Consider the following 16,599-nt stretch of genomic DNA (forward strand, 5'->3'; position numbering starts at 1 on the left):
GAAAACAACCGTGTACTTAGATTTAGGTGCACGTTAAAGAACCCCAGGTGGTCAAAATTTCCGTAGTCCTCCACTACGGCGTGCCTCATAATTGGAAAGTGATTTTGGCAAGTAAAACCCCATAATATTTTTTTACAAGGACGCTAACATAATCCTAATACATAAGAAAGGGGACGCAAAAGACTTGAAAAATTATAGAGCGATCAGCTTACTGTCCGTTGCTTACAAAGTATTTACTAAGGTAATCGCAAATAGAATCAGGAACACCTTAGACTTCTGTCGACCAAAGGACCAGGCAGAATTCCGTAAAGGCTACTCAACAATAGACATTATTCACACTATCAATCAGGTGATAGAGAAATGTGCGGAATATAACCAACCCTTATATATAGCTTTCATTGATTACGAGAATGCGTTTAAGCGTAGCAGGGGGCGGCAGAAAGTTAGGTGGGTGGATAAGATTAAGAAGTTTGCAGGGACAACTTGGCCACAACATGACCGGGGTAGTTGGAGAAGTATGGGAGATGCCTTTTTTTTTTTTCAGTGGGCGTAACCAGGCTGATGATGATGATGATGATGATGATGATGATGATGATGAACAGGTTGATGTGGCAAGAGCAAGAACAGGAAAGCAGGTATTTTCGTACTGTTGCTTGCGTTTCCCCGAGGCAGTGCGCATAACGCTCAGCACGCTTGTTCGCCTCAGAGTCTTGCCACAGCATAGTGTTTCAGTTAGCCACCTGCGCGTCAAGCTACCTACTCGTGAACTAGTGAAGGTTAACCTTGGTTTCTTCAGGTTACCAGTTAATTTTATTTTGTTAAACTGTGCATTATGAGTGCTGTTTCATACCAAAGACGCATGCATTTTGTCCTGTTCTGTAGGTAAGTATGTGTGAAACCATAACATATGTTGTAGTGCCTGAGATTGTCAGTGAAGTAAAGCAACAAACTTCTGTGTTTGTAGCTAGATTTATTTGCGTTGAGTTCACATATTTTTAGCCCTTTACCTCCCGAATTATCTTTTAAGCGGCGTTTCCAAAATGCCAATCTTTTCTAAGTGCTTTATTGAATCGGAACGTTAAACAAATGTCAGAAAATCACTCAGAGGAATATATTTATTTGCGGAACACCTATAAAAAGTTGTTTCGTTCTAGAGAAAGTTCACTTCACTGCAATGCTTGAAGTTGGCTTTTTCAGCGCCAAGAAAGTAAAGAAAAAGTAAACTCCCCAAACACAACTTCTGTGGCCTGTGAGAGTTGTGACGAAACTGACTGCCACGTAGAATCGCATTTAGTCATGTAGCAAGGCCCTAGAATGGCACACGTCAAATCCCATATCACAAAAGGAGTGCCGTTCCACAGACTTCACAGCGCGTATATGTTGCCTGCTTTTTATACTTTGTCCTTAATATCATTAATAATTACATTATTGATCTATTAATCACTATAACTTAATTGCGGCGAGGTGCAATGGCGAGGGAGCAGATATCTCTTGCGACTTCGTGTGCGCTGTTTTCGCGCGCCTAGTGTTCGAATGTCAAGCTTCGGAGGCGGGTTAAGGCTAGAGGCAGCGTGGAGCGTTGGTTCGACACAGTGTTCGGTAATTTATTTAGTAAGGGAAGGTTTACTAGAATTTATACGGTCGATAAGTCTGCTAACCTTACTCTTATAGCTGTTTAGCAGTTTGCTATACCGCAAACAATGCTTCGCCTTTCGGGCGAAAGGGAATTTTTTTTTTCCTTACGTGCTTATTTTGTTTCTGGCTTCCTGTACTGCCGCAACCCTTTGATCCTGTGCTTCACTTTATCTACAGGGTGTCCCAACTATCATGTACCAAGATTTAAAAATATGCAAATGACAGGTAGCTGGACAGAATCATGGTAATGTTGTTTGCCGTCGCTTGTAGATACTCAGATTATTTTTTTTTTGCATCCGCCTAACTATATAATTAGGCTTAATTGATTAATTTCTGAAACATATATTTAGATGAAAAGCGTAAATTCATCTGAAAACGTGAAAAACTCCCGATACAGCTTTCTGTAGCTCGATACGGGCTATATAAAAGTGTTTTTCCGAGCGTGAAAGAAGCCCACAAATGCATGCAAAATTGCCGCGCGACTGGTTCTGACCTTGGTTCTGTCCAGCTACGTGGATTATGCATATTTTTAAACTCTGGCTAAAGTTAGCTGGGACACTATATATATATATATATATGTGTGTGTGTGTGTGTATATAATGTGTACTCATCTGCTCATTAAATAATTTGCTATATATATTTATACCTGCCTACTGTCCAATGAAGCGACGGAAGGACAGAAAAAGTACGGTTACAGAAAAAAGCCTCTCTTATTCGGATATCGGAGCGCGGCCGATCCTCTTTTCAAGTTCACAGAGGATGCAGATTTGGGGCACCCATTAACCGCACTTTGGTCGATCTGTATCGACAGCACGACGATCGCCGAAGTACAGACTGGCCAGGTCGCACGCAAGCATACGTGCATGCCGCAACGTGTTTGGCGACCTTTTCTTTTGTCCTATTCTATTTATTGTCACGTGAAGAATAATTAGGTCACTCATCTTCTGGCGAATTCGTTATTTTGGACTTCCGTTCATTTGGACTTGTACGCGGTCCCTGCTGAGTCGGAATTGTCGGTCGGGGACTGTAGTGGCTCCAGAGAAAATGCTAAGCACCTTGCGGTTCTCTGTTATCTATTTTTTTAACCTAGCTGCTACATTCATTTCTTTATACTCCACATTTCTGACAACAGTGTTAAGAGGGTGTATAAAATATAATGCTGCACCCCTGCACATCTTTCTCAATAAACGAAACTCCTGTTTATTGGAATTTGTCTCTCCGGCACCTTGATGCTCCGTTTAACAAGATTCTATACTGTATTTCAATATGTGTAGTACTTCTTTGTGCTCATACATATACTCTCATTGACATTCTTCCCTCGACAAGCATATATGCGAAGGTGAACCAGGAAGTCCTTGCTCATATTTTGCTGTCAGTTGTTGAAGATGGCGGCTGTGCTTCACACGTCCACGGCGTACGAGCAACGAAGTGTGATTCGTTTTCTCTGGAGCAAGAGACGAACGCCCATCGAAATCCACAGGCAAATGCATCCCACGTATGAGGAAAGGTGTCTCGCTTTGAGAAGTGTGAGGCGGTGGCGTATTGAGCTGGCAAAAAGCCGTGAAGGCTTTGCATGACAATGAGCGTTGGGGGAGGCCGCGTGCGTCGCTGATTGACCACGGGGGCATTTCAAATTTAGTGCTGCGATGGGACAAACGTCTGAACCGGTGTGTGGACTATGCGGAAAAATAGCGTAAGGCACGTAGAATAGTACGTATATTTTTAATTACCTGCACGTACCTTATTTTCGCTAATGAAAAGTAGGCGCAAGGACTTTCTGATTCGCCCTCGTATGATACACATCGCCTTCGTCCTCGCGACGCGCTGGCAGTCAACAACCTACATGCGACGAGGCTGCGGTCGCGTTATCCGCTACTGCTGATACCTCGCTAAACTCAAGCAAGCTTTGCGTCATTTAGATTACAATACTGCGTTGAATCTGCCTGCTTTCTTAATAGGGAGAAATAAAATCATGCGGGCGTATATGCAGACTTAGCTGTTACTTGCGAGGGCTTTTCTGTGCGACCTTATTGAGATGCTTTTGCGGCGCCTACCTGGTTCGATGTTTCCCCTCCACATGCCGATGACGTTCTCGAATGTGGAGACATTCATGATGTTGTGCGTCTTTATCCGGAGCCTGCCACCGGGAAACAAGAGCGCCTGCCGCTGTTCAGTCAGCCGGTGACTACGCAGCTGTTCTTTCGAGGCGACAAAAGAACGCGCATGGATCGAGTTGGCAGTTTTCTCTCTATAAAGTAACGTTACAGAAAGAAAGCTCAATTAATCATCATAGTAACGAAGATGAGTTTTGTAATTGCAGATATCAACCTAGTACGTGCCCTGTTTAGCTTCGGCAGCATGGTCCAAAGGCCATTTGTGGTGTGAAGAAAGTTGACAGTGACTTCAGCATACGCTGAAGAGGATGAAGGCGAAAGTCTGCGCGCACGAGACATTCATTAAGTTACTTTGAGAGCCTCATTCGAATGCGTAGTTACTTCCCGTTACTTGTTTTCTCCCACCAATAGGTTGTGGGTTCGAGTGCCTTAATGTACTATACCTTAATTGTGTCTTAATTAACTTCGCCCTAATAAACACCAAAGATCGTGAGTTCGACTCTCACGAAAAGTCGTAGGTTCCTGTGCCTTAAATACCTCTATAAGAATTAACTGTGTCTTAATTAACGTCGACGTAAGAGGAAGCTTTAGCTCGGGCCCAACTCCGACGCGGCCTATTCAAATACATGCAAAACGCAAAAACGTTTTTATGAGATAACCCCTGGACCGATTGTGATGAAATGTGTTGCATTTGAAAGAGAAAGTTAAATTCTAGCGACTGTTGGAAGCGGAATTTGGATTTAGGGCTTGAATGTTCTTAAAACAATTTTTAAATATTTGACCGTTTGAAAAAAAATAGAAGCATGAAGTTAACAAATTCATAGCTCTGCATGAAGAATTGATATCGCGGTTCTGTAAACGGCATCCATTAGATCATTCAAAGCGGACAAATTCAATATGTCATTTTACATCTTACGTAAATTTGTTACGTTGGTTACAATGGTTTAGCAAAAGTTGTATTTCCCTATGATTAATTTTTTTTATATTCATGTGTAACATATAAATTTTATCCGCTTTAGATGTACTATTAGATGCAATTCACATAATTGCAGTATCATTTTAGTGGTTGAGTTACAGAGTTGTAAACTTGATAGTTTCGTTTTTTGAAAATTTTTGATTTTTGCCAATTTTTAATAAAAAATTGACGACCTAACTCGGAAATTCGAAACCAACAGTCACTAGATTTTAAGTTTGTCTTTTAAATGCAACAAACATCGTCAAATTTGGTGCAGTGGTTGCCGAGAAAAACGAATTCTCCTTTTACATGTATTTAGATAAGAGCACTCGAGCTAAAGCTTCCTCTTAACACCAAAGGTCGTGGGTTCGATCATCAATGGTTGCACAATCAATTTTCATGACATCAATTTTGGTGCCATTGAATTTTCCGGATGGCCAAATTTTCTTTCCGGATGGCCGAATTAAGTCTTTCGCCTTAATAACAGAGGAAAAGTGCGCACACAACGTTGCCAACTGTGCGGGTCGACACACAATCGTATCGTCTCGATAACGGGATCTCGATTCAACCGCATTCTGCATCCATCTTTGCCGATGAATCCAGCGTGAGTAAGCTTGCGCCTTACTCTAGGGCTTACATATCCGCAACGGCTGTTGGTTCGGTTCACATGACCCATGCAGCGCAACTTGAGACAGCTCCCGCAGATCAATTGGTCTCAACGACGCGATTGCGACAAAGAGCTCGATAGTTTCATGCTTACGTCGTGCTGGGATCCAAGACAAGGGCGCACTGGACATTCAAGTGGGGATCCCACTGCTCGGGACACGTTACTTCCGTCATGTACCTGCGCGAAATCGCGCCGCCTAACTTTCGGCGTCACGTGCTTTCGTTCAGGTAAAGGGGTCGGTGAAGACTTCTTACCGGAATATGTCTCGGGCGTCGTCCTCGTTTATCGGCTGCGCGGGGATGGAGGGCAGGCCAGATTCTTGCACGCTCAGCCGATGCAGGCCACCTGCCGTATAAAAATCGGTGCACGGGCTCACAGTGCGCAGACGCCGAGGACCTGCGCTGTGTCTGTGATAAAGAACAGCATCCAGCACAGGGCGATATCGTGCGACCATCCTGTATGCCCCGAAATAGCTTCTCCGGAGTGGTTCTACACTTCTCCGGAGTGGTTCTACAACTGCGCAAATGCGCGGAATTTGCACTCAGTCGCCGCACGAAATGCCGGCCTCATAGCAGCCACACTTAAGTCACTACTGCACACGCTGCTCTGTCACTGTGTGGCCCGACTAACCCCGTATGGCGTGCGCCTCACCGTGCGAGGGGTAACCGGGCGTAAGGGGGTCGCCTAGAAGCCTGGCCACTGTCCCATGTTGCAGGGCGTTGTCACCAATCCAGATGGGCTCAGGAAAGCTGTCGCTTCGATTCACTGCGGCTGAGACGTCCAGTGAGCTCAGGAAGAAGACTGCTCCAATGGCACCCCGTGCTTGGACGTTCATTATCTGCGCACGTGGTGCGGAAGTTGATTACAATTTATTTTTTTCCCTAGAGTCTTCGTTCCTTACAATAAACCGATGTTTGTGATACTCTTTTCCTCGTGCGAGAACCGACTGATGTAGCAATTCGCAAAAGATAATGTGAGCGAGATAACCTACGTACATTGCGCTGTATTCATGGCATGAATGAATAAACAAAAAAAGCTAAAATGGCTTTCAACATCCATTCATTTGCCGCCAATCGCATATATATATATATATATATATGCATGCATTACAGAGGGAAGTGAGCACATGAGGAAACAACACGCAATTTACACGTACATGAGTCATGACAAAAACATTAAATTTACCGTACGTCTGAACACACATATGTGCAAAGGATCGCATACTAAACACATATGAACATTTTCATGACTAGCAGCACAACCGCGTGATCAGAAACTCAAGGAATAAGCAAACGTTTGTTTTCGAGATAGGCAAAATGGGTGTAGACTTTACTTTCGTTGTATTTTTTGTAAGATAAAGATATGAACTTGCCTGCTCACCCTTGGCGATCTTCCCGACTCGTATCAAACATATGCGCCCGGCAACGTTAATGTTGTAAGAGCTCAAAAGATTGAAGTCAGAGTCCTCCGCATAGTTGACATACACAGCGGGCCCCTGCTCGCGCAAAAAAGAAAAGAAAAAGAAAGCGCAGACGCAAACTTGCGAAGCCGCTCCACGTTTTTTTTTTTTGTGGATGTAATAAGTATTCCTCAAAAAAAGAAAGAAAGAAAGAAAGAAAGGAAGAAAGAAAGAAAGAAAAGTAAACTGTGTCAACCAAAGTCGACGCTAAAGAAGATGAGGTGGACGTATCTGGTACATGCATTTGTGTACTGATATTGGAGGGGGAGGGGGGGGGCATAAAAGGTGAGGCAATATTGCAAAATTGCATGATACCGTTCCACTACTTGGCGAAATACGAGAAGACCCGTGTACTTAGATTTAGGTATACGTTAAAGAATCCCAGGTGGCCCAAATTTCGCGGAGTTCCCCATTACGGCGTGCCTCATAATCAGATCGTGGTTTTGGAACGTAAGACCCCTAATTTAATTTTAATCTTTGCATTATCTGCATTATTTTCTTCGTTTGATTGTCAGATCTTACATTTCTCCCGGATCCTCTATTTCGTTTATTGATGTCGAGTTTCTTCATTTGCTTTTCCTTTTTTTTGCGCACTTTTACTTCGACATTGTCTTCTTTCACGTCGATATTAGTCGACATGCCTCCCTCTCTATCTTTAAAAAATTAATTGGCTAGGTTGGCCCATCCCGGAAAGAGTGCAGTCTATGGTGCGATGTGGTTAATTTTCAAGTATATTCCAATTATTACGCCCGTATCTGTAAGTTTACTGACTGCGCAACTTATTCTCGCTTCTATTGCGACTTTGAGACCTCTTGCAGCTCTCTACGACCCTCTGGAGGCGTTAAAAGGCGCTAAAAAGATAGCTAAAAAAGGTCTATAAGCTGTCGCTAATTGGGACCAAATTCGCAAAGCTTTTCCTTCGAGAGAACTGTCTGTTGCTATTTTATTAAAACTTCTTTCTGGGCGAGTTGGTGCATACTTGACATAAAAACATAGAAACGTCCGTGTCTCGTCCTTCGTACTTTGTGGTTGCATGTGTTTGCGCTGTTACAATTTTTATGTCATGTCTGTCGCTAGACAGCCGCTCTCGCTAATAATATGTTCGCAATCGCGATTGACTGTCGCCTGATCTAGGAACTTTGTAGGATTTAGACGTGAGAAGTAGAGCACTGCGCGGGCCCGAAAGCCCGGGCCAGGCTCGGGCATGACGTCTTGGGCCCATTCACTGATGAGCCATAGGTCATACCTTCGAACGTAGGAGTGTGCTCTGCCTGGTCAGAGGCATTCTGTGCAAAGCTAAAGTGACAAGTTAGGAAAACTGGCTGTTAATTACCTTATCAAACAAAAAAAGGGTTCTAATTCTTTTTCGTTTGGTGTCTTTATGTAAAAAGCTTTCTGTTATTTTTGTTGCTTTGTTGCTAAAAAAACAGGCTTTGTTCTCACGAAATAAAAATGATATAACGAAACGATCTTGATACGGCGTGACTGTTACCGATTTTTGAGATTGCACTACTTCATCGATCTTGATACGATTATATTACTCCAGTTGAGTCATTTTGCCGCTTTTTTGTTTATTGCGCCTCATTGACGATTGCTTTATGGTCACCGCAGTATGGCAAAGAAAGCTTCCGACTTAACAGTATTCGCAGCGTTCTTCATGAGCCCAAAATTTATGCATGATAATTGTTTCGTCATGGGCTCAGATGGGTTGGCGTGGCAGCGCATTTCTCACCTTAATTTTTATGCGCAAGCATCAAATGGCTCATTGAGAGAAAAAGCCGGCGTCTGTGGCATCGAAGCGGCACCTAAATTTCCATTGGCTGCAACGCCACGTCACCTGCGCGCCTCGACGGAGCACAGCGGGGGGAAAGGGAACACCTGCTGCTGCGCTGGCGCGCCAGGTGTAGCGCGAGGGGAGAGGGCACTGCCGCGACGCCACGTCAGCCTCGCTCCCGGTAGCCTGTGTTATCGGCGTGTTACTTGTCTGCGCAAGCTTCTCGCCTGCTTTCTCATTTCGCCTCGGTAATTGCTATAAAGAAAATAATGTATAAAAATAGATTTATTCGAAAGGAAAAATAAACGTTGGCCGTAGTGAGTTTGGAATCTACGACCCCACGATCAGAAGCCGAGCTTCTTACCCACTGGGCTAAACCAGCGGCTCCTAGATGGCAGTTACAGCGAACTCTCACTTGAGTGAACTTCAAGAGACCCAAGGAAATGGTTCAACTTACCTGAAAGGTCACTAAACTTAATATTCACTAGAATATTGAATAACGTAGGACACAGCAGACATCGAGTCAAAAGTGTGAAGTGCAATTTATGGAGTCATATGTAAATCAATATATACGAGGTCTGAAAAAGTTACGTTGCTGCCTGTCTCATTTTGAAAAAAAAAATAGAAAAAGAAATCCCGTTTACTTAAATTTAGGTGCACGTTAAAGAACCCCAGCTGGTCGAAATTTCCGGAGTCCTCCACTACGGCGTGCCTCATTATCAGAAAGTGGTTTTGGCACGTAAAACCCCGTAATTAAAAAAAGAAATTGATTTTCATTTGTCCTGGTGCTCTTAAAGCGCAAGAAGTCACAAAGCTGTCCAAAGAGTCTATGTTTTTGTGCACTTCCTCTGGCACAGCTTGTTGCTGAGACACGGAGTCTCGCAGCTTTCCAAGGCATCCTACAGCCTCGGCTAGGGTTACAGGATTTGAATCTGCCGCAGTTCTTGCATCTTCCTCTTCGCAATCCTAATTTAAAATTAAATTATGGGGTTTTACGTGCCCAAACCACGATCTGATTATGAAGCACGCAGTAAAGGGGGACTCCGGAAATTTGAATCAGCTGGTGTTCCTTAACGTACACCTAATACTAAGTGCACGGCTCTTTTCACTTCGTCCCCCATCGAAACGCGCCGCCGTGGCTGGTATTCCATCCCCCGGCCTCGTGCTTAACAGCCAAACACCATAGCCACTAAGCTACCACGGCAGGTTCGTCGCGCTCTTCTCTTTGGGACGAACGCTGGAAACAAATTCCAGATCTCATAGTTCAGCACAGGTAACGATCTCACTGTCACACTGCACATAGTCTTCAAACGAAGTGTTGCTGTCAACATCCAGCTGGTGACATACCTCTGTCCACATCCCGGGGTCGATCACCTCATTGCGCTGTTCCGCTAGCTCGCTTTCACCGCACAGGGGGGAAAGGCAGGATTTATGCCAGCATTTTCTAACTGTAGTCGGTGTTACTGTTACGCCACTGGAGGGGCGATTTGGGAGGGGGGGGGGGGAGGAGTCGAACATAGGCTACGCCAGCATTGCAGAGCGTAACACTTCGTTGAACTGATTTCAAAAACGAGCCCTAGTCCACAGATCAAGTTCATTCAACTGAAATATTTGCTATTCAGCGATTCATTTAACTGAAATATTTTTACAAAGAATACAAAGAAAAACCGCCGGGGATTTTCTAAAGCTTCGTTATTCTGAAGCATTCATTATACCGACGTTCGTACAAGTGAGAGCTTACTGTATGTGCACTCTGCTTTATGACGTCATGCTACTTAGACTGAAGTTTCCTTTGCCAAGCCCCGCGTAACGAAAGCGGTGACGTCAAAATCACCGCGGCTTACTCGGGAGCGTCCCCATTAACTTCTATGGCAGTCGGACAAGATAGCATGACGTCACGCATCGAAGTTCACCGGCATTGCGCTATCTAGGAGGCGTTGGCAACGTGTCTGAACGCGCTCGTTTGCCCGCGAGGAGTTCATAACTCGAAGGACCGCTCAACGGCGTTCAAGTGGACATTAATGCTTTCGCATTCAGAACTGATAAGAAGCGCTTAGGTGTCCTCGGATATGTTTTTTCGTGCCCGAGTTAAATTATGCGCATTTGAACATTCAGCTGCTTTTGCACCATTAAATTTTAAGCTTTTTCTTGCCGTAAGAACTATTTACGAGAGCCATTTTATTGCGATAGCAATTAGGACACCGAAGGCGCGCTCGCGGCGCCGTCATCGTGATGTCGCGGTATGGACGCGGAATGATAGCCCGCGTATGCAGGGTTGCGTTTAGCTGCAAAACTGTCGAAGCCAGTCACCATCATGTAGGGTATGAGACCGGGCTAGCTAGTGTTCCAGCGCGTTCCACGCCGCATAACAAAATTAATCGTCCTCGCGCTCCGCTTAATCGGCTCTGGCGTAGCCAGCTGGGAAGCGTTCTGCATGGCTTCTACAGCTGCGATTAGCGTTGTGCACCCACAAATTAGCGTTCCGGCTGAAAAGTGGTCTGGGCGGAAAGAACAGTGCACGCCGAGATAAATCTAGCGTGCGCCAAAGTATTTATACCGAGTTAAACCGTCCGTCTCATCTCGTGCACCACCGAGGCGAGACACCAGTAACACCGTTGCCAACATTACTTACGGTATACAGCCTCGTCAAAAGGCGTGTTATCATTCAGGGCTCTCTTCCGGCTGCGCGGCAATCTTGCGTGCTGCGTATAGCGCCATGTCGCCTCGGCGTTTTGTTAAAACAGCGCGCGAGGTGCTAGCGTGCAACACTGTAAACCTCGTTATCGCTGTCAATGTTTCGCCTTCTGGCGTAACAGTCAAATATTTCACTAGTGTGCATAGTTCTTGGGGTTTATACCATAAGGTGAATACAAGAGTTCTGCACAATTGTGCACAATGTCCTTGCCAGAAATTTTCAACCTAGGTTTTGCTTCTATCGGTTTTTTCACGTTAGCTGTGCGCGCACGTGCTCTTTAAGAAGTTGTTCGCAGTGTTTTGTTGTCACTGCATGTAGTTTTATTGTTATGTCTTAGAACACACCGACGACGCCATGACATTTTTAAGGCATGAATAGACCATAAGTTCCTCCGGGAAGCCCGGGCCGGGCCTGCACCGAAAAATTCGGCCCGTGCAGTGCTCTAGCGACAAGTATTTGTTGCAAAATAGTCCGGGCATATAGAGAGGCACGATTCGGTGCATAGGACGAAGAGAAGGTGAGGGAGAGAAGGCGAAAAAAAAAAACGCCTCTAGCTCTCAGTCTATTTAGTTTTTTTTTTTATGTGAGCACTGTCTTTCGTTCCTCTTGAGCTGCGCGTTGCAGAGACGCGCGTGACGTGCCTGTGCGATAAATTGCGCGCGCGATTTCATCATTAAGGAGCTGCAGGAGCTGTACGTTTACACTCAGCGGACGAATCGGGAAATCGGGAGGCGCCCCCTCCCGCCCCCCCACCGCCACACCCTGAGGGGGAGAGGGGTATAAAAGAAGCTGTGGTGAACTCACAGTCACGTCGCCAGCAGGAGAGTATGCCAGAAAAGCGGACCGGTTGTTCGAGATGCTCGACTGGACGTCGGTACTTGTAGTATTGAAGAGCATAGTTCGGTGACGGTACAGACCCACCTGCGTCAAGGTAAACCTTCCCTTTGTTTTGCTCTTTCTCGCTCAAAAGACACACACAGATCCCCTCGGTCGTCATGCGTTTGGTACGATCGAGCCCCCTCATCGGGAGCTGCATACTTTACAAATAACCATAGTAACCAAAAGGAAAATAAAAAGAACTCGGTAGCATCTTTACCGCTTTGCGGCGGACAACTGCGTCCATTTAGGTTCGTAACTCTGATAACAGGTTAATGCCCCTGAGATGGTTCATGATAACTCGGGCCGTTTATTTTAAATGGCTATATGTCGTGCTGTTTGTATTACCGCAATGAAAATTTTCTGTCAGCTATCTATAATGACCCTGCCCTACGCAACGCTGCAGTTCTTCCTCCACCAACCGTAAAACACACACACACACACACACACACACACACACACACACACACACACACACACACACACACACACACACACACACACACACACACACACACACACACACACACACACACACACACACACACACACACACACACACACACACACACACACACACACACGCACGCACACACATGCACACACACACGCGCACGCACACACACACACGCACACACACACGCGCGCACACACACACGCACACGCGCGCGCACACACAAGCGCACACACAAGCATACACACGCACGCACGCACACACACACAAACGCACACGCACACACACACGCACACACATGCACACACACACACACGCACGCGCACACACACGCACACACACACACGCACACGCACGCACACACGCGCGCGCGTGCGCGCAAATACGCGTTCACAAATACGTTCTTACGCTATAGCGATCTTAGCGTTTCACAGAATTCGGTCGACGCATAGTGTAATGCACTTGCACTGCCGGTAAAAATAACACGATAGGTGAAACGGAGACGTTTGTTCAAATGTGTGTTGTCACCCATAGATGCGTATAGTGCCTAAAGTTGGCAACCGTTTTTTAGTTCCACACACCCGTACCATGGACCGGATTCACTGTATACGCTCTGCCGTTCCCTTGCCACACCGACATCTGTATTACAACGCAGCCCCTGGTTCCGGATAATAACTACCTTGCCCCTCTTTGAGCGGCGAGCGCTTCATCAGATATCTTGACCCCTTCCACGCATATAATTTCGCCCTCGCTTCTCTGTACTGAAAGTATCGATAGCCCGCCGCTATTCACCCGTAAGGTCTGTTCAGGAGTGCCTTACTTGTGCAAAGCCGTCAATTTTTACGTTCATGTGCGTGTTATATAGTCCATACAAATGTTAGCGTCTTATACCTACGTATGTCGGCAATACAATATCCTATGAATAATAAAGCGGAGTTCACCGTTCTGTTAATCAGTGCAAATTGTCATCGTTTTTTTATTTTTTTTGTAGGACACAATATTTTGTTTGACCAAGGTTGGCCTTTCTCAATAGCTAAAAAAGATGAGGTATATAGGCTACATGAGGGACGCAGCCGCAGTGGGATATACGTGAAACGCGTTGTGTGTGTTGCAGAGGGTGTATGGGCATATAATGTACCGAAATGACCAAACACAACGCACAAGTTACATTTATTCGCGCAATATGAAGATTACATGCCTAACTTATATTACAGCTAGTGCGGGTGTTACGGTCTAGTTTTACAATAGTGCTCGCTCCGTATTCGTAGTGGGCCCGTTTGGTTCGCACAGGGTGTTTGGAGACCGAAATGAGCGCCCTATACTGGTGACGCCCTACTCTGCGCCCGAGACTACCCTGCGTCGCTGGAGCCCGCCGAACTCGAAGATGGTCGGAGCTCCTACACTTGCCTCAGTCCCATGCGCTTGTGGGAGTTCCCGGGGGATCGCTGGCGAAAGCTAACGTGCACGCTCTCGTGCGCTCCGCTAACCCTCCGTTTTTTGTGCCCTCAACCCCTTTTTGCGACCGGAATTTTGGGTCTCATCGTTTCCAGAAGGGATTCGCCACCGTCTGAGACAAGTTTTGGCCGTGATAGACCAAATTGTTTTCTTTCTACGGACTTTGAATCGCCCCGACCGAGCGAGAACGACCCAAGCAGCGCGGCCGCGGCAGCTGCAAAGCTATAGGCGTGGTCGCGCCGAGCCACCATATGGCGGCCTCCCGTCAAGCAACCGGACTTCTCCAGCGCCTAAATCTACCCACTACGAGTGCCGCCCAGTGCACCGGGCCGAATCTCATCGATTTCCAGGATACCTCGTCGTTGGATTTCTCAGAAAAGAGCAGAATGCCGCCACATCCGACTGGCCCCCACCCGGCGAGAGAATAAAAGCGGGATGGAAAGCCCTCCTCACGCTACGCCAAAAGAAGCAAATGGTGAAGGAAGCCGCTCGAGGTACTGCCACTATCCTGACGACCAGCTCCACAGAACAACCAAGCCAGAAAAAGACAGGCTTCCGCCAAAACGACGCCGCCCCCCGCCAAGGATGATTTCAACATTGTGCTGAGGCCACACAAAGCTCTTTCGATCAAATAACTGACCAGCCTCCAGGTCACTGATGCAGTGGTAGCCGCTTTCCAGAAGCAGATGACCGGCACCCAATTTATGCTTCCTTTACGACCGAGCTCCAACATCGTACAGGTGTCGGCGCCGCACCAGCATGTAGCATACCGAGTGCGATGCCTAACTCATCTCGCCATTAACAGCCGTCCTCACCTCCTCAACGCCTATGTGACTACTTGCTACGGAACTTCCCGAGGTGTTATTCACGTTATCGAGCCCAATACCGCTCTAGAAGAACTCAAAGCTAACTTGCGAGTTTGGGCGCAAGGGGTGGAGATCCTGCAAGCCAGACTGCTTGGCCCCTCAAAGACTGCAGTCATCGCCTGCGTGGGCGACTACGTGCCGAAATAGGCCTACCACAGAGGAGATGAGCTTCCTTGCTACCTCTACAAAGCAACCACCCAAGTCTGCCACGTTTTCCATGAAACCAACCACCGCTCAGACGTGGGGCCCACCCCGAACATTTCGGTGGGCCACACGTGCGGAACGCGCAACCCTCATAAGGACACGAATGCAGCCTCAAGCGCGCCGCCTGCAGCGGAGCCCACGCCAACAGTGACAGAGACTGCAAGCGTCGACTCAAGCCACTACCCAAGAAATCTGTCCCGAAACAACAACAAAGACCTAGCCGTAAGGATCAGGTGAAGTAGCACCATCACCTGCGCTGGTTCAGCTTATAACGGGAGATGTCGGTGGAATCGCGGTCACCCTTCAAAACGAGGGCCTCGTTCGGAGCAAGGACCCCATCTCGGTCGAAAGCCCCGAAGCCAGATATTTAGTAGAGCAAAAAAAATCCTGCTCCCAAGCAAGCTCAGCAAACGAAGACGCCCTCCCACCCGCCGGCAAATCAGGTGAGCTGCGTCGGGGCTGTGTCTTCCACTGCTCAGATAACCTCAAATTTGGAATATCAAAATATTATTATCAATGAATAAAAAATAATAAAAATAATAAATCAAAAAATATTATCAATGAGAATAGGCAGCCTAAAGATGTCTTTAACGAAGCAAAACGTGAACTAGCAGCAACGAAGGCTATAGTATACGCTAGTATAGAATATCACCATCACTACCCAGGGCTAACCGCAACCCCGCGGCACTCGTGACCCGCCTGCAGCCTGGGAAGCCACAGTACAAAGCGTGTTGCAACAAATGCAGCAGTAATAAATGATGCAGCAACAGCAATTTCAACAACAGGTGAAATCTCAACGCCAGCAGTTCAGAACTTATGTGAACGACTTCCTAACCAGCATTAGGAACGAGGCGCGAAAACACATCGGCGCTATAGCCCTGTCGCAGACCCGAGATCGTCGGCCTATCGCCGTACTGCAAACGCTTCCGACGTTACGTACTTTATCGGAGATGGCAACAAATAAGGCACTTAATTCTGAACACCTAAAAACCTGGCAGTGGAACTGCCGCATGTTTCACAAACGTGCGGCGCTCCAGAGATATATCCAAATTTCACCAATTCCTCCCGACGTAATATGCCTACAAGAAGTAGGGTAAGTTCTTGATGAGGGCTAGTAGGTTCATATTTAGAATTGAGTTTAAATAGCGCGAATAAAACAAGGACACGAGGACACAAATACCACAGACAAGCGCTGACTGCCAACTGGAAGTTTATTTGAAATTCTCCAGCCATCTTATACATTTTCCAGCATAGACATGCATGCACCATGTCGCAAAAACATCTGCAAATCAGCAGCATTATAATCTTTCATCCGAAAAAGCTTTTTTTTTTTCGACAAGGCAGGAGAGGGAGCGCTTACATATTTATCTCCTTCCTTTCTAAAGTAATAAGCCTCTATTATTTCCCTTTCCATCTTCCCTTTTGCTTTCCCTATGAATTTATTT

General features: G+C 46.3%; 1 protein-coding gene across 2 annotated transcripts in view; it reads right to left on the reverse strand.

Annotated features, from left to right (window-relative positions):
- Positions 1-16,599, reverse strand: part of LOC135905760 (N-acetylated-alpha-linked acidic dipeptidase 2-like) — a 69,033-nt gene that overhangs the window by 39,730 nt on the left and 12,704 nt on the right. Inside the window, exons 4-9 of one of the 2 annotated variants that reach the window (XM_065436815.2) lie at positions 12,104-12,220; positions 6,744-6,866; positions 6,023-6,209; positions 5,626-5,716; positions 5,465-5,567; positions 3,690-3,828 (exon numbers count right to left, since the gene is read on the reverse strand). In XM_065436815.2, the coding sequence (XP_065292887.1) occupies positions 3,690-3,828; positions 5,465-5,567; positions 5,626-5,716; positions 6,023-6,209; positions 6,744-6,866; positions 12,104-12,220 (760 nt within the window). The remainder of the gene's footprint in view (positions 1-3,689; positions 3,829-5,464; positions 5,568-5,625; positions 5,717-6,022; positions 6,210-6,743; positions 6,867-12,103; positions 12,221-16,599) is intronic. The other variant, XM_065436816.1, reaches the window with a different exon arrangement.

This window comes from Dermacentor albipictus, chromosome 1, assembly GCF_038994185.2.
Source record: "Dermacentor albipictus isolate Rhodes 1998 colony chromosome 1, USDA_Dalb.pri_finalv2, whole genome shotgun sequence".
Taxonomy (NCBI): domain Eukaryota; kingdom Metazoa; phylum Arthropoda; class Arachnida; order Ixodida; family Ixodidae; genus Dermacentor; species Dermacentor albipictus.